At 37.2% G+C, this 19,586-nt stretch overlaps 1 protein-coding gene across 2 annotated transcripts in view; it reads left to right on the top strand.

Annotated features, from left to right (window-relative positions):
• Positions 1 to 19,586, top strand: part of LOC126188487 (beta-mannosidase) — a 253,080-nt gene that overhangs the window by 85,625 nt on the left and 147,869 nt on the right. For both annotated transcript variants that reach the window (XM_049930100.1, XM_049930094.1), the window contains 3 exons: positions 6,901 to 7,040; positions 9,479 to 9,628; positions 9,736 to 9,878. In XM_049930100.1, coding sequence (XP_049786057.1) covers positions 6,911 to 7,040; positions 9,479 to 9,628; positions 9,736 to 9,878 — 423 coding nt within the window. In that variant the 5' untranslated portion in view covers positions 6,901 to 6,910. The remainder of the gene's footprint in view (positions 1 to 6,900; positions 7,041 to 9,478; positions 9,629 to 9,735; positions 9,879 to 19,586) is intronic.

Below are 19,586 nucleotides of genomic sequence, written 5' to 3'. Positions count from 1 at the left end.
AGTTTGAGAAAACAGATGAACAGGAGTCAGATTTTAGCATACAGCCTCCATTTAAACAATGTTTAACAGAAAGTAATCAGAAACTGCCAGTTCATCTTTGCCCAAGCAGTTATAATCCCATTAGTATGCAGTATCAGTTATCTTTATTACACCAGAACATTCTGGGACTCAGAAATAAAGTTGGTGAACTACTTATTTGTATTGATGAAATGAATTCATTTAACCAAATTGACATAATCTGCCTCTCTGAACATCAAGTGACCACTGGTATAGATATATTAGACATTTCAGGATTTAAGCTAGCTTCCTACTTCTGCAAAGTAGATATGGATGGAGGAGGAGTTGCCACATTTATTAAAAACTGCCATAAATTCAAGAACATTGACATTAGGAAATTCTGTTTAGAGCAGCATCTAGAAGCGTTTGCAACAGAAGTAGAGTTCCATAACAGATCCTATGTAATAGTAACTATTTACCGAGAACCTGCAGGAAATTATAATCTATTCATAAATCATCTAGAAGCTCTTTTGGGTTATTTAACAGGAAGAAACAAAGAAATTTTGATTGCTGGTGACTTTAATACATATTTTCTAATGCAATCTTCCAGTAAACATTTATTGCAGTTAGTAATGTTGTCTTTCAATGTAACTGACTCTGTAAACTTTCCAACTAGGATCACTAAATCCTCAAGGACAGCCATTGATAACATTTTTGTAGACAAATCAAAGGAACAAAACCATATCATAAAACCTGTAATAAATGGACTATCAGATCATGACATGCAGCTCCTTGTTTTAGATGTAAATACTAAGCAGATTACCAAGACTGCTAAATCTGAGTACAGGCGAGTAGTCAATCAATCAAAAATTGAGTGTTTTACAAAACTGCTCAAAAATATGAACTGGAAAGATGTTTATAGTGCTCGTGACATGAATGAAAAATATAACACATTCATGAACAATGTCAGTACCATGTTTGAAAACTGTTTTCCTCTAAAAATTACTCAAATTAAACAGAAGTCTATAATAAAACCATGGATTACACAAGGAATAAAGTTTTCCTATAAGACATAAAGGAAAATGTATCTGTCGACCAAGAATAGCTACAATGCTGATGATTAAGCTAAATACAAGGAATACTGTAAAATATTAAAAAAAGTAATTCAGACATCTAAACAAATGCACTACGAGAAGAAGATAGCAATGTCAGGGAACAAAATAAAAACAATATGGGATATAGTGAAAGAGGAGACTGGTAGAACCAGAAAGGAACAGGAGCAAATAGCATTAAGAGTAGATGACACATTAGTAGCTGATGGGCATAGTGTGGCAAATCTATTTAACAAGTACTTTATATCCGTCACTGATAGAATGAGATTGTCAGGATCAGTAAATAATGCCCTTGAATATCTGAACCTAGCCTTTACAAATTGCTTCAGGTACATGCATATGTCACTCACTTCACCAAAAGAAATAACTTCTCTAATAAAATCTTTTAAAAACAAAGCATTCTAGAGGTTACAATGAAATATCAACAAAGTTAATTGCGGCATGTTCTTGTAAGTTTAGTGCAATTCTAAGTTACTTGTGTAACCAGTCAATTATAACTGGGACATTTCCTGACTGACTAAAATATGCAGATGTTAAACCTCTATTCAAGATAGGGGACAAAGAGAGACCATCAAACTACAGACCGATTTCACTTTTGCCAGCATTCTCAAAAATTTTAGAAAAAGTAATGTACAGGCAGCTTCTCAACCATCTGACCACAAAAAACATATTATCAAGAACACAGTTTGGATTTCTGAAGGGTTCTGATATCGAGAAGGCTATTTACACCTACAATGAAAATGTACTTAATTCATTAAATAACAAATTACAAACAACAAGTATTTTCTGGGATTTGTCAAAGGCATTTGATTGTGTGAACCACAACATCCTTTTAAATAATTTAGAATTCTATGGTGTCATGGGCAGTGCTGCAAAATGGTTCAAGTCATACCTCGCTAACAGGAAACAAAGGGTGTCAGTGCAAGGGACTAGTGAATTAAGTCACCAGTCATCATCAGAATTGGAAGAAATTACATGTGGTGTCCCACAACGATCCTTCTTAGGGCCATTGCTTCTTCTTGTGTACATTAATGATCTCTCATCAGTTACACTGCCAGAAGCAAATAGTATGTCGAGTGACGTTCTAGAAAGACCTACTAATGATATTTTTATGGATATTAATAAATGGTCTAAAGCCAACTCACTGACATTTAAAATTGAAAAGACTCACTATATGCAGTTCAGAACCTGTAAGAGGTTTCCACCCAGCATATGCATAAAGTTTGAAGAAGAGCTGATAGAAGAAGTTGACAGTCTTAAATTCCTGGGATTAAAACTTGATAATAAATTCAGTTGGGAGAAGCACACCACAGAACTGCAGAAACGGCTTAACAAATCTGTATTTGCAATTAGAGTGTTAGCTGGCATAGGCGACATAAAAATGAAAAAGCTTGCGTACTTCGCCTACTTTCATTCCATAATGTAATATGGTATAATATTTTGGGGTAACTCTTCAAGTCAAACAAAAGTTTTCAGAGTCCAAAAGCGTGTAATACGTATTATTTGTGGAGTAAACTCACAGACATCCTGCAGAAACCTCTTCAAAGAACTGGGTATACTAACTACTGCCTCTCAGTATATTTACAGCTTAATGAAATTTGTCCTAAATAATATATCTCTTTTTCCATCAAACAGCTCAGTTCATACATACAATACCAGGAACAAAAATGATCTGCACAAAGACTTAAAAGCACTTACTTTAGTTCAAAAAGGGGTTCACTACTCAGGAACACTCATCTTCAATAATTTGCCAGAAAACATAAAAAATTTAGTTACAAATAAAGATCAGTTTAAAAGGAGCCTGAAAGACTTACTAGTGGCCTACTCCATCTACTCTATTGACGAATTTTTTTAATAGAAACGAATGATGTATTGTATATATTCAAGAATTGTTATTTCAGCTTAAAAAATATATATATTGACGTGTTCCACATCCACGACGATCTCCTCAGCATGGATCTATGGAACGAAAAACTAATCTAATCTAATCCTGCAGATTGGTTCCCTACCATTCAAGTGTCCAAGTAATGAAAGACGACGGTGTGGAAGGGGTGCTTGATCCTTGTTGGTCCAGAAGGAAGGGGAGGGGAGGGGCGCTGAAGATGGGGTTACCGCAATTTTTATTTCAGGTGACGCAATTGCCTTGGCGAGTCTGCTTGAGATAACATTGTTTACTCAGCAGGAATCGTCTTTGGTAACCTACTGCCATGCACATGATTTAGAAATTTTGAGAACATCGTTATCTGCTCATTCTTATTTCTTAATCGTTTCTACAGTGCATCTTAGTACCTGGCCAACATTGTAAAAATAAACAAACTGGCAGGATAATTATCGTAAAATCTGTTTCTCCGTTATCAGATTTTAGGTTCTCCCGCCATTTGCGTTCTTTTCTCTTTGTACCGCCGTAATGTTCTCTCGGTTAATGGTTTTCCTGCCATTAAAAATTTCGTATAAATAACACTCCTACATTTTGCACTTATGAATCACTACCACAAGTTTTAACATGATTTTTCTTGTGTGGAAAATACAATTTATGCCTGCTCACAAACAACACGTACAATAATGTACAACATAAAACTGTACAGTCTGTTTCAGAATCTCAATGTTTTTGGGTTCTATGAGAAATATAGGTAAATTTGTAGGGTTACTTTCAGAAAGTCTCTGAATATTTCGTCTCCTTACTGTTCTCAAGCTGCAATAAATCATCAAAAACAACATTTGAGTTTGTTTTTCCTCCTAAAGGCAAGTCGTGTAATGTTTGAAACAGTATGCCAGAAACAATGGAAAACCTCGCCTGTAAACAGTGGTAAGGAAAAAAATGGCTGTTTTGGGAAAATGCGCACTAAATCTGCAAAAAAAAAAAAAAAAAACCTCTCGTAATGTTGGTATACCACAAAGGTCTAGGACGTCTCCAGATACATCTTCGCTGGTCATAGAGGCTCAGTTCGAAGCGGGACTCGTCACTGAAGTCTGTGCTACTCCAGTCACTAAGATTTCAGGCCAAAGACGTGTCTGAGATTTCAGGCCAAAGACGTGTCTGGAGACGCCGTGGACAGCGGTGACCTGACTATCGCCTGCCATACGGCCTGACAACTAGGAGAGTGATTTGGGTACCATTTCATGTTATAGCGGGACCCCTTTGGCTGTCATCTGCGACACCTTTACAGCACAGCTGCACGTCGACAATATTCTGCGCACCGTTTTGTTGCATTTCATGGCAAGCCATCCTGGACCTACATTCCAGCACACTGTGAGAGTTTCTACCGCTCGTCTTCCTACTTACCAAGCTTCTACTTTGGCAAATCTCTCCCAATTGAGAACTTCGGAGTGTTATTGGCAGGGCCATCCAACCAGCTCAGGATTTTGACCATCTAAGGCACGAGTTGGACAGAAGTTAGCACTATGTCCCTCAGGAGGACATCCAACAACTCTGTCAAGCCGATTTCCGCCCTGTTCAGATAATTGCTGCATGGTGCTTTTTTTTGTGTGTGTGTGTGTGTGTGTGTGTGTGTGTGTGTGTGTGTGTGTGTGTGTGTGTGTGTCTTGGAGTGTATCCAGATCTCTGGACTATATGACCTCTTGTTACAACAGATGACCACAGATTCTTTCCTACTCACACAAATTTCTCTCACAGTATCAAAGCACACAAAAGACCTGTTCACTGATAGCCCAAATAATACAGTAGCCAATTAGCTACATGTTTTGATTACATAACCCAGTCATTGGTCATGGGCGTTCACAGAAGTTTTTCCAGGGACAGGGGCCAAGACTCTAACATTACTGTTTTTGATATAAATGATTTTATCAGTTTTGAGACTAAATTTTATATTTTCTGTTAACGGTGCAGGAGAGCTTCACTGTATTTATAGGATGGCAACACAAAACCACCAAAAGGTGCTGTAATATATACAGACAAATAGTTTCAGACAAGCGACCTCCATCATGTCACAGATACCATTACATCAGATTCAAGGAAGATTAAAAAAAATGGTTCAAATGGCTCTAAGCACTATGGGACTTAACATCTGAGGTCATCAGTCCCCTAAAATTAGAACTACTTAAACCTAACTAACCTAAGGACATCACACACATCCATGCTTGAGGCATTTCTTCTAAACAACCACACAGATCTTGAATGCCTCAATACTTCACTCTGCCAAGACTATGAATTTCTCAAGTGAAGTCCTGGATCATCTCTCTCTGGTATAATCCATCACATCAGGACACAGGTTGTCCATTACATACCATTATGCCATCAGAGTTCCCTAAATCAACACTACTTATGATCTGAAGTCATACACGATCGTTTGCCACACTGTGACACCTGGAGCAACACTGCCATACCGCTTCAAAACAATGGATTAATGGGACCTTCCAGGAGGTTGCTGACACTCTCAATGTCATCCAGAGTAGTGCAGAAATGCGATTCATTACCGAACATAGTTCATGCTTTCTGGTCATGGCAACACTCCAAAAGCAGCCATTTATGTTGTAATGTTAATGGCAGCCTATGCATAGGAGGGTAATTCACTAGTCTGGCAGCTGAGCAGTTCTAAGCACTTCAGTCCGGAACCGCGCTGCTGCTATGGTCGCAGGTTCGAATCTTTTAAATCTTCCCCAACCTATCACTGTCTTCCCTGAGGAAGGAGCTATAGTTCTGAAAGCTAGGAAGCATATCATTCTTGAATGAGATTTTTCACTCTGCAGCGGAGTGTGTGCTGATATGAAACTTCCTGGCAGATTAAAACTGTGTGCCGAACCGAGACTCAAACTCGGGACCTTTGCCTTTCGTGGGCAAGTGCTCTACCGACTGACCTACCCAAGCGCAACTCACGCCCCAAAGCGTGACTCCTGTGAGGATGGGGCATGAGTCGTGCTTGGGTAGCTCAGTCGGCAGAGCACTTGCCCGCGAAAGGCAAAGGTCCCGAGTTCGAGTCTCGGTCCGACACACAGTTTTAATCTGCCAGGAAGTTTCATATCAGTGCACACTCCGCTGCAGAGTGAAAATCTCATTCTGGAAACATCCCCCAGGCTGTGGCTAAGCCATGTCTCCACAATATCCTTTCTTTCAGGAGTGCTAGTTCTGCAAGGTTTGCAGGAGAGCTTCTGTAAAGTTTGGAAGGTAGGAGACGAGGTACTGGCAGAAGTAAAGCTGTGAGGATGGGGCGTGAGTTGTGCTTGGGTAGCTCAGTCAGTAGAGCACTTGCCTGCGAAAGGCAAAGGTCTCGAGTTTGAGTCTCGGTCCGGCACACAGTTTTAATCTGCCAGGAAGTTTCATATCATTCTTACTTTTATGTGTGTCTGTCAGTAGTTTTACATATTTGGCCAGTAATGCTGTCTTTTATTGTAATAATTTACTTTATTTGTGCAATATATTAAAGAATATATTCATAAGAGAGACATTAAAAAATAGTTCAAATGGCTCTGAGCACTATGGGACTCAACTGCTGAGGTCATTAGTCCCCTAGAACTTAGAACTAGTTAAACCTAACTAACCTAAGGACATCCCAAGCATCCATGCCCGAGGCAGGATTCGAACCTGCGACAGTAGCGGTCTTGCGGTTCCAGACTGCAGCGCCTTTAACAGCATGGCCACTTCGGCCGGCGATACATTAAACACTGTGTTAAACTGACTGGTGACAATTCCTTACCTTTGATCAGTCAAGTCAGATTTATATTGTTAAGAGTAAATGAAAATTATGTAAACAATTAAAATATGTGGAGTATTGAAAGTGTGTTGTTTGTATTCTAAAAACAATAGAATTATAACATAAATTTATTTCATCCACAGATCAAAGATAATGAGGCTACTGGAACTGGAAGTCTTAACTGTTACAATTCTCCTGTCAAGTGCAACAGCTTACATTCAGCACATGTCATTAAACAGTCAACAACTAGATGGTACATGGACAGTTAGAAACCAGAACAACAGTAAGTTTTTATAGTTTATAAATATATTTTACTTTTTGATGTTATGTTTGGTGTTCATAGTGACCGACTTTTGATAATAACTATCATTATTTGTCTGCATTTTTTGCAATGTGTCAGAAGTAAATAAAAAGTGACATACAATTAATCTTCTTTATTTATAAACCATTCAAGACAGCCACAGTCAAAACAGTCATAATCAAAAGATGATAATGGGAATGGACATTTTGAAACATACGGCCTCTTTTTCAAAATTTAGAGAAATGGATGAAAGGAAAAAAATATGAGAGCCCATCTTGGGATAGACAACAAGACAACATAAAAGAAAAAGAAAATACACACACACACACACACACACACACACACACACACACACACACACATTTCCATTTAACTTTTCTTGCAGAGATACTGCAGCACATGTAAAACCTATTGACAAGTCACTTTGGATGTTTTCATTTGCAATTCAGTGCAGTATATTGTGTGATGTTGTAAATTCAAATGATAAATATCTTGTTCAGACTAATTGTGACATCCATTGTCATGATAAAGCTATTTGGAACATGTTTGTACACAAAAACTTGACAAGGTTCTATGTGTGAATGATCTTCTAAATGTGATTCCCTTGTTGTTATGTAGCCAAATGCATACAATTGTATTGTTAATGTAAATAACAGTGATGAAGATGGAACATTTTATTCATTAGTGCTGTTGTGATCATGTTTTATATTTTGGGTTTATGTATGTTTTTGACTTCTTAGGCTACACTCATTATGGAGGTATCTTTCTGGATGGAGTGTCATAGATATATGACTTTCCTATAACAATGTCTTCATCCCAGCTCTGATTTGATATTTCTTTTTCACTGACATATTTCCTTTGAACCAGATTATGCTTGGTTTAAAGACTTAGCACTCGACCACAACTTAGATCGAATCATTGAGCCAATGGTAAACCAGTACCATTCGTACAGTTGCCACATCTCAAGATGACTTTCCACTTCAGTATTTATGTTGAGTGATCAGTTTTATGGACCACATTGAAATGAAACATGATTATGTTACAATGCAGGATGGTGTGAATTTAGTCTACAATGATGCAGACTTTGTCGACTGTCTTTTACAGTCAGTTGGCAGGCCCCACAATTGTTCAGACCATTTATGTCATTATATTGTTAAATCATGTAGGCTGTAACTGAAGAGCCTTCAGCTTGTCCTTGGGAACCATTTATGCGATATCTACATTAACATCTACATGACTACTCTGTAGTTCACACTTCAATGCGTGGCACTTTCACCCTATTTTTCTACCATTTCACATTCAAACAGGGCACTGGAAAAATGAGTACTTAAATCCTTCTGTCTAAGCTCTGATTCCTTTTATTTTATTACAGTGGTCATTTCTCCTTGTGTGGGTGGGTGTCAAAAAATCATTTTTGCGTACATAGGAGAACATTGGAGATTGGAATTTTGTGAAAAGATCTCTCCACAATGAGAAATGCCTTTGTTTTAATGATTGCTGCCCTAGCTTGTGTATCACATCTGTGACATTCTCTCCCTCATTTCACAGTAATACAAAACACGGTGACCTTCTTTCAACTTCTTAGATATTCTCTGTTCTATCTGGTAAGGATCCCATACTGCACAATAATACTCTAGTAGCTGATGTGCAAATGTGGTGTAGGCTGTCTCTTTAGTAGACCTGTTGTATTATCTAAGTGCTCTGCCAATAAAATGCAGTCTTTAGTTTGCTCTCCCCACAACTTTATCTAAGTGTTTGTTCCAGTTTAAGTTGTTTGTAATTGCAATTTGTAGGTATTTAGTTGAATTAAAAGCCTTTAGATTTGTGTGTAACCAAAATGTAATGGATTTCTTGTAGTACTCATATGCATGACATACACTTTTCATAATCTTGGGTCAACTGCCACATCATGTCATAGGACTTTGCAATTGTTTTGATCTTTTGAATACTCTACTAGGTGGCACATGACAGCATCATCTTTAAACGATCTAAGACAGCTGTTCAGATTGTCTCCTAAAACATTTATATAGATTAGAAACAGCAGAGGACCCATAATACTTGGTGAATACCAAATATCACACTAGTTTTACTCAATGACTTTCTGTCTGTTAGTACAGATTGGGTCCTCTCTGACAGGAAATATGAATTCAATTGCACAATTGAAATGACGCTCCGTAGATCCACAATTTGATTAGAAGCTGCTTGTGAGGATCAGTACTAGAGCCTATGTGACATCTATTTCCATTTCTCCATCAGATTTCATTTTTATTGACTAATATTGACAGTTGTGGTAATTAATCAAAAGTAACCAAGAAGAAAAATTTTGTATCCAGCTCAGTTAAAAGGACAACACAACAGGGCAAAAAAAAAATTGTTATGAACAGTATTGTACTAATACCATGAAAATTACCTCTTTACAGGTATTAAGATACCAGGCCGTGTACCTGGTGGAATCTTGTCAGACCTCAGGGCAGCTGGAGTTATTACAACTGACATCCATTACCGTTTCAATGATTTAAATCTACGATGGGTGTCCTATGACAATTGGACATATTCAACAACATTCTATGGTATGTTTCACACTATTGCACAGTGCATGCTTTTTTTGTTTCACATATGTATTCCTCAAAACAAAATACTCATTTCCTAGCTGTTCTATTTCTTTTATTTTTTACAGTGAAAGGCACAACCAACAAGAATATCAGTTTGGTGTTTCATGGGATAGACACTGTATCTGATATATTTTTGAATGAAATTCATATTGGCTCTACAGAAAACATGTTTCTTCGTTACTCTTTTCCAATCACTGAAGTTGTACAGGTTTGTAACAACAGTCTTTTTCAAGTAATAGTCAACACATATCTTATGACTATCAATCTCTGCACAAAACAGGACTGTGATGTACTGATATATACTGTATGCCTCTTCTAACAGTTGTCAAGTACATTTTCTCTTGTGTTTCAGGAGATGTTTGCAATTTTGTTTTTGTAATATATGAATGGAATTAGCTCAATCAAATACAGCTCATAATATGAGTCATGCAATGCCCAGTATTACTGGAAGAAGTCCATTTGTTATTTGTTACAGACAAAATGTTTTTAAAGTGGAATTTTATGTGTGCAATTGAAAGGGTGGTCCAAAATTAGTCTAGTGCAATATTTAACAACATGTATTATACAACAAAATTTGAGAAGTAATCAGCACTCCAGCAGTGAATGATTAGCACTGCTGCATGGTCCAGCACAAGAGATGGGACAATCTGAGCAAGGGAGGCATGACCAGCAAAAGTTTAGCAATATGGCAACTATAGAGGTCACAGCATCTGACTCTCATTTTAATCCTAAAGCAGACAATTAAATGCTTAGTGGACAATTAAATGCTTTGTGGATTGCACTTTTGGCAGGCAACATGTTTCTTTCAGCATCATTATAGCTGTAGACCTTTTATATCTGTTATGCAATAGTTGCTGTTTCTTGAGAGTTGCTTTACAGTGACTGTGTACCATGAAGAGTCTCGCCCATCATGAACCGAACTATGAGGTGTGTATCTGTCCAGTGCTTGGTCATCTGTTCTTTTAAACATAAGCCACAGTTGCTCTGTGTCAATGATGAACAGACAATGACCTGTAAACTGATTGTGGTGCACCACTGCTCTGTGGGTGGCCCCCATCACTGTTGTTTCCTCGAACTCATCTCATGGCAAATTATGTATAAAGTTGGAATAACAACAATATGGAAAGGATAGATTGCTACTCACCTTATAGAGGAAGCATTGAGTCACAGACAGGCACAATGAAAAAGACTGCCAAAATATTAAAGCTTTTGAGCAAAGTCCTTCTTTTACAGTAGAAATCACACACACATTCAAACAAGCGCAACTCTCACACTTACATGGCCATTGTCTCAGGATCCTAGAGCCCAATGGCTTCAACTGTTGTTATCAGCAGGCTGTAAACTGTACACTGAATAATAGGGTTCAGAACAATGCAATTTGAAAAAGTGTCATAGCCGTCCCTGAGGAATATAAAATGGAGCACTCAGAAAGTCCACATTCTGTATTGTCAGAATTGTCGCAAGGAGAAAATTTTGTGTTTGAAACAAGAATTGGCATGCCATTAAATGATGGTTAAAATCATGTAAAGTATCAGAAATTGCAAGATAAATAAGTGTAAAAATGTACTGCAATTTAGCAAAAAGTTGCTCTCTCTTCACGGACAGAGATTGTGTCAAAAATTGCTTCAAGATAGCTACTAAAAAGATTTATTCAGAATCAACAAAACTTTTTAAACTGAATAACTATGAGTGCCTCAGCGATACAAATAGCCGTACCATAGGTGCAACCACAATGGAGGGGTATCTGTTGAGAGGCCAGAAAAATGTGTGGTTCCTGAAGAGGGGCAGCAGCCTTTTCTGTAGTTGCAGGGGCAACAGTCTGGATGATTGACTGATCTGGCCTTGTAACACTAATCAAAACTGCCTTGCTGTGCTGGTACTGCGAACGGCTGAAAGCAAGGGGAAACTACAGCCACAATTTTTCCCAAGGGCATGCAGTTTCACTGTATGGTTAAATGATGATGGTGTCCTCTTGGGTAAAATATTCCGGAGGTAAAATAGTCCCCCATTTGGATCTCCGGGTGGGGACTACTCAACAGGACGTCATTATTAGGAGAAAGAAAACTGGCATTCTACGGATTGGAGTATGGAATGTCAGATCCCTTAATCAGGCAGGTAGGTTAGAAAATTTAAAAAGGGAAATGGACAGATTAAAATTAGATATAGTAGGAATTAGTGAAGTTCGGTGGCAGGAGGAATGAGACTTCTGGTCAGGTGAACACAGGGTTATAAATACAAAATCAAATAGAGGAAATGCTGGAGTACGTTTAATAATGAATAAAAAAAATAGGAGTGTGGGTAAGCTACTACAAACAGCATAGTGAACGCATTATTGTGGCCAAAATAGACACAAAGCCCATGCCTACTACAGTAGTACAAGTTTATATGCCAACTAGCTCTGCAGATGATGAAGAGATTGATGAAATATATGATGCCATAAAAGAAATTATTCAGATAGTGAAGGGAGACAAAAATGTAATAGTCATGGGTGACTGGAATTTGACAGTAGGAAAAGGAAGAGAAGGAAATGTAGTGGGTGAATATGGATTGGGGGTAAGAAATGAAAGAGGAAGCTGCCTGGTAGAATTTTGCACAGAGCATAACTTAATCATAGCTAACACTTGGTTCAAGAATCATAAAAGAAGGTTGTATATATGGAAGAAACCTGGAGATACTGGAAGGTTTCAGATAGATTATATAATGGTAATAGAGAGATTTAGGAACCAGATTTTAAATTGTAAGACATTTCCAGGGGCAGATGTGGACTCTGACCACAATCTATTGGTTTTGAACTGTAGATTAAAACTGAAGAAACTGCAAAAAGGTGGGAATTTAAGGAGATGGGACCTGGATAAACTGAAAGAACCAGAGGTTGTACAGAGTTTCAGGGAGAGCATAAGGGAATAATTGACAGGGATGGGGGAAAGAAATACAGTAGAAGAAGAATGGTTAGCTTTGAGGAATGAAAGAGTGAAGGCAGCAGAGGATCAAGTAGGTAAAAAGACAAGGGCTAGTAGAAATCCTTGGGTAACAGAAGAGATACTGAATTTAATTGATGAAAGGAGAAAATACAAAAATGCAGTAAGCGAAGCATGAAAAAAGAAATACAAACGTCTCAAAAATGAGATCGACAGAAGGTGCAAAATGGCTAAGCAGGGATAGCTAGAGGACAAATGTAAGGATGTAGAGACATATATCATTAGGGGTAAGATAGATATTGCCTACAGGAAAATTAAAGAGACCTTTGGAGAAAAGAGAACCACTTGTATGAATATCTAGAGCTCAGATGGAAACCCAGTTCTGAGCAAAGAGGGGAAAGCAGAAAGGTGGAAGGAGTATATACAGGGTCTATACAATTGCAATGTACTTGAGGACAATATTATGGAAATGAAAGAAGATGTAGATGAAGATGAAATGGGAGATATGATACTGCATGAAGAGTTTGACAGAGCACAAAAGACCTAAGTCGAAACAAGGAGTAGACAACATTATTCCATTATAACTACAGAGAACCAGTCCTGACAAAACTCTACCGTCTGGTATCCAATACTTATATTTTCAAAAATTGGTTTTTTTGATTGATATAATTTCTAAAACTACTGCACAAATTATTGATGGGTTTTCACAGGTAAGCTGAATATGGCTTGACGTTCTGTATAGGCTTTATTTTGTCAAAATTGGATCATCAAAAAAATAAAAAAAAGAAAGAAAGAAAGATTGTGACTTGAAGTTCTACTGAATCCAGCTTGTCCTTCTGCTTTCTGTTTGCTCATGAATCTTCAAAACTACTAGACAAATTTTCATGGGGTTTTCACAGGACTTGAGTATAGCTTGAGGCGCCATACAGGCTTATATCATCAATACTCAGTCACAGAAAAACTATATCATTATTTAAAGTTTTATCTTTGAGATATCTGTCTGTTTCTCTGCTTGAAAACATCAATCTACAAAACTACCAGACAAATGTTCGTGAGGTTTTCACAGATAATTTGAGCATAGCTTGGAGCACCACATCAAAATCAGAGCAAGGAAAAATTATTTTGTAATTGAAGGTGTTAGCCATACTAATGTCATAAATGTGAAAGTAATTGTGCTGTTATGCTTTCACGACTGACCCACTGAACTGATCTCGATGAAATTTGGTATGAAGGTAGCTTGAATGCTGAGGAAGAACAGGCTACTTTAGAAAGTGTATAGTACAAGATACTTATAGAAAGTGTTTAGTACAAGATACTTATTGATCTGAAGAATATTACATGAAGTAGGGAAAATGTTTACACTTTTGACATTTGATCTTTATCATATTTGTGAAAATACATTTATTGGTTGATATGTGATATGATTCAAAGCAATTAATACAATGCTAATACAATCTTTACTGTATTTAATCCATACTTCCAACTATTTGTTGTATAATGTGCACATTGTATAACATATAGCTACTTGAATAGCATAATGTGTAGATGTGTGCTCTTGCCCAAGCTCCTCTGTATGCACTACTTGACAACAACACTTCACATGCTAATGCTTCATGCACTGGGACGGCTTGAGAGGGACAGAGTGAGATGCAGTTCATGAGCTATTCTTGCTCAAACAGGTGGACAGGTGAGGACAGCTGATGTTACTGCACATGCAGTAGCTTACTTACTCACTGTCTCTCATCGTAACAAAACTACTAATTTGTGAGTGCAGCTGTGGGTAACAGCTAGTGATGCTCTTCTGAGCAGTAAAAATGTTTTTTGCCAGAGGCTGATTATCCCAAATGATGATTCTATAAGATAACAGTGCATGAAAATATCCAAAGTAAGCAGCACAGATGGGATCCTTACATGTAGAAGATGCAATTACGTGTAGAATGAAGTCTTTTTTTGGAAGATCTAAGATGTGGCAGAACCAATTAAATTTGCTATCAATGCACATACCCAAGAACTTATCAGAGCCCATTTTGTGTATTGTTTGTCCATTACATTTTATATTTATATCATCTTGTTCTTTCTTTGTCACATGAAATTGTACATAATGAGTTTTTTGTCATTTAGGGAGAGTCAGTTACAGATGAACCAGTTAAGGATATCATCAAATACACTGTTAGCCCATCTCCATTGCCAAGTTCCCTACCACCACTTATGTGGTGGCGCTCGACCTGTGGGGTAAGTTGCTTTGAATCCTGATTGTGAAAAAAATTTTCTCTTCCCGTATTTGGCTGGCAAGAGGAGAAGTAATGGCACAAAGGAAAGTTCATAATCACCAGACTTCTGTGCCATCATCCTGATTTAAATACCAAACCTCTCCACAGTGTCTCATGAAGTGAAAGGCATGTGACACTGTTGATGGTGATCTGTTAGTCAGATGGGGACATTAGGCTTGGCAGCCCCTTTGATGCTATTTGCGAGGAGTAGGCTTTCTGCTGGCACCGTGTTTCACCCTCTCCCTTCTCTCAAAATCATCATCATAAAACACACACACACACACACACACACACACACACACACACACACCACACACACACAATACCATGTAGTATTACAAGTAGTGTGTAATGAAGCATGTTGTAAATAAACAAACAAAAAATACACAGTTAGCAGAGGCTTCCAGGTTTCCCTGCTGTTTTATTCACTAGGAGAGAAATATCATATGCAAAGATGGTGAATTTGTTTACTGTAGTGGAACAGAGAGGGTGGTCTTTTGTAAACATAACAAACGGGAAGGGATCCAGCACCGAACTTGATGGCACTCCAGTGTTTACTGTGCTCCACTTACATAAAGCTGGGATTCCATTACTGTTTGTAATTGTTACTTTCTGCTGCCTGTCTGTTAAATAAGATGCTATCCAGGTCTGCATTATTTTGCTTAACTCACAGAATTCTGTTTCATTAAGCAGAATTTCATGGTTCTCAGAGTCAAAAGCATTCGATAAATCACATAGGATTTTGATTTATGGCAACTTGCTGTTAAACTGTTGTAGAATTTGACTGGTGAAGAAGAAAATAGCATCATCTATCGATAGGCCATGCTGGAAACCAAATAGAATGTTTTGGTTATGCAGATGATTAGCAATACTTCTGACCACCAGTTTCATTAGGACCTTAGTAAAATTTGTTAACAAGGATATTGGGTGGTATTTAGTTGGATCAGGTTTTCACCCTGCTTGAAAACTGGTTTCACAGGTACATGTTTTAATTTCAGTGAAACAATGCCTTGATGTAGGGATCTGTTAAAAATATATAATACAGCACTGCACTTATACATTAATGACAGTGCCTAAGTATCCTTCTATGAATATTATCTAGCCCAGAAGAATTTTTTACTTTTATCCCTTTGATTGTGCTCTTGATCTCATTAGGTATTATGGGCGTTACATGCCTTTGATCTACTTTGATACTGCTAGTTTTATGTAGAAGGGCTATGAGTGGAGTACTTTACGTGCTAGGAGTTAATTTGGATTATTGAAAAAGCATTTAGGAATACATGTCAATGATTTGATAAAATTTCACTGTATAATGCACCAGGAGACTTTGTAGTCAAAGAAAGGAGGCTTTGAATATGTCATGGAAGTTGTGGTTTTACTGGTTAAATTCATAAAAATCTCATGTCCTAACTCATATACAGTTCAAAATGTTTCCTGAAGATGCTGACAGCAAATACAGTGATTTGGTTTTTTGTACTGAATGAACATGGCTAAGCCATGATAAAATAATTAACTGATGAAACTGTGATTTTCTTGACTGAAAAGAATAGAAGTCACACTAGATTAAAAAAAAAAAGTGGATTAATTGTGTGACTTAGCATTTCTGTTTGATATTACTAGTCACAATTGTGATTTAATTTTATTGCATGATGCATTTCAAGGCCTGGGGGCTCATCTTCTGGTGCTTTGACAGATTTTGGTTAAAGCATGTCTGTTCCCAGTGGTGGAGACATGGTTTCGAAGCACAGTATGAGTAAACTTGTTTGTGTACAAATATACACTTTTCATTCTATGGCACACTTTGTAAACACAAGTCAGAGAATTGTAAACTGGAAATTCTTTGACTAGTTTTGACTAGTGTTTACAATATGTGCCATAGATGAAAATTGTATACTTGTACATGAACATGTTTACTAATACCATGCTTCAAAACCACTGAAAACAGACCAGAATTAACCTAAATCTGGGGAAAAAATTATATAGACTTCAAAGCACCAGAAATTGAGCCCCCAGGGCACAAAATGATTCGTGCATTGAAATAACATCATGAATGTGACTAAATGCAGTTGTTCTTTATTTTTAAAAAGTAATAAAGTCGCAGAAGAAACACTGACAGCAATGGATAAAATTAAATTACTGATCAGTTAAAAATGTCAATATGTGACTGCAAGGCAAATATGAATTGCTTACTCAACTTTGTGGCCATATTTTTTTCTTTTAAATGAAAGCCAAATCTGTTTAAAAAATTGTTTAAACCAAACTGAATTGAGGTAATTACATGTATTGTCCTAATTACAGGAAAGTTTATGAAAAGTTAAATGACAACTTTAAGAGAAGATACAATGGAAAACTTGGTAACTTGATATCAGCCTTCAAGGCATGTTTTGCTGATTTTTACTAGTTAAAGCAGTTTATTTAGCAACCTGTTTGTCATTATGCCTGAAAATGTATTACAACTAGTGCAGCTTAAACTCACCAACAAGCAAATTGTCTCTGAGGTATGACACTGCTACCTTGTTATACAGTTTGCAGAACATGTATATATTTCTTCATGTTTTACTTGCTCTATGCACTTTAACAGTCACTGTTGCTACAACTTTCTTATGGGCACTGATACCAGTTTCAATGTGGACTTCCTCAAAGAGGTCATATCTTTTTGTTGCCATTAAGTTTAATGTATTTACATCATGAGTGGGCTTCTGAACTAATTGTCTGAATTAGATTTTGCAGGATGTCTTGCATAATCTCAACTTACTAATGTGTAACTACCTCGGTCTGTTGTTGGATAAATAAAGTCGCCTCCAGATATAGCAGTATGATTGAGGAACACATGAATTAGCAAGCTGACCGTTTCTCCTGTTTTCAGTTGAAATTTGATACTAGTCTCTTCACCAGTAGCATGTAATTACAAGTTTATTTTCACCCTTGATACTGAGTCTCACCCAAGTAATCATGCATATCTCTGCGAATCTGAGTTTCTTGTCTATTGCAACAAATTCACCTCCTTATTTCCTGTTAACTTATCATTTCAATATACACTTACATTTAGTCCACAAATTTCACTGCTTTCTATCTGAGGTTTAGCTAGCCTTCTGTATCTAGTATTAGATGAGCTCCATTACTTTTAGGAGTGCTTCAAACTCTAGGACTTTGCTGCAAATGCTTTGCTAGTAGATCACTAGGATTTTAATGAGCTCATTTGTGGGGGGCATTTCTTTGAGGGTCTTCTGTGTGTATCATTATCTGGACTGGATGGAGATTCAATCAGTCTGAAAAAATCTCACATGCACTCTATTCACAGTCAGACACTTGGGTAGCAGCCACTGATGTGCAGTGTACTGCAGACCCATTTATAGGGCTGTAAAGTTCTCTGTGTTTTGGTACAAATTCAGGAAACTGCAGCCTAGCTTGTCCCAGAACCTTTGAAGTCTCTAATTTAAGCTTTCTACTTGGTTCAGAAACAGCCACAATCAGTTCTGGGAACAATGCTACAGACTGTGAATTTCATTGTAACTCTTTGTCCAAGGCTAGTCTTCCCTACTTCCTCTGCCAGTCCTGGAGTGGAACAAGTATGGCACCAGAACCCAGGTGACAGGAGTCACTTGTTTCAGCTTGTGCCACAACTTTCATCTGACTACACCCTCACTGGGTACCGCAAAAGCCTCATTGGTATATTGAATGAGAGCTCACAAGCATAAACACTGAGTGTGTAGATGATCTTTCCCATCTTTACCAGTATTTGCCATACATTTGAATTGCTGACAGTTAACAGGCTCTTCCCCTGTACAGAACCCCTAGATCTCTCTCTTTTCTTATTTACTATGCCATCTGCAATCTTAACTGTTGAAATGTGGTGCTACCCAACATAATTTTGTGTTTTGCTTTCTCCATATTTGTTGTTTTCAGTTATTTTTGTTTCCAGATTTTCATTGTATCTTCTTGGATCCCCTCAAAGACATTTCTGAATAGCTTTGTTTAAGTCAGCATTTTCTTTTATGGCCCTATTAACATTTACTTCAAACTCATATTTCCCCATTAGTAATTGCCTCATTCCATTTGAGACTTACCATTCTTTTGTTCTCTTTCTACTACAACATCTTATGCTGATAGCATGGGTGTCTTTGTTAAACAATTGTGTCTCTTGTCTCTGCATGTTTAACATTTATTTTCTATGATATTGAACTTGTTCAGGATTTAATCTTGTATAATGTCCTCTTTATGAATAAGTTCTCATAATTTACATTTCTGACTTCTTGCATGATGAGTCTGTTTCTATGTAGACTACGATTACTTGACATTCTGAAGTAGTTTAGGACTGTAACATCCTGAACAATTTTGTTATTTCCAGAATTCCATCTCTGTTTTTATAACTGAGCTTGTTAACAAGACAGTTAATTAATTCATTTATTCATTCATTATTTTTGATAGATCTCATCATGAAGGAGAACTTTCAGGGATTCAAAGAAGTGGAATGAGTCAAAGTATGCATTAACCTTCACAATACCAAGGGCGGCAGGGGGTGGGGGTGACTTTCCACCCACATGTTGAAAATATTGAAATTACTCATGTGCTTTATAATTTAAAATTTTGAAAAAAAAACATCTATATATCTTTAAAAAGTATGTTCTGTATAAAAGTCAGTTACAATTAATGAAATTTGTATTTCTTAGAAATTTTTCTGGTAGTCATAAAGTACGCCTACCATACGTGGCACAGGTAAGATTGTCC

This window comes from Schistocerca cancellata, chromosome 1 (genome assembly GCF_023864275.1).
Source record: "Schistocerca cancellata isolate TAMUIC-IGC-003103 chromosome 1, iqSchCanc2.1, whole genome shotgun sequence".
Lineage (NCBI taxonomy): Eukaryota > Metazoa > Arthropoda > Insecta > Orthoptera > Acrididae > Schistocerca > Schistocerca cancellata.
The sequence above is the reverse complement of the archived record's forward strand: the minus strand, read 5'-3'. Positions and strand labels throughout refer to the sequence as shown.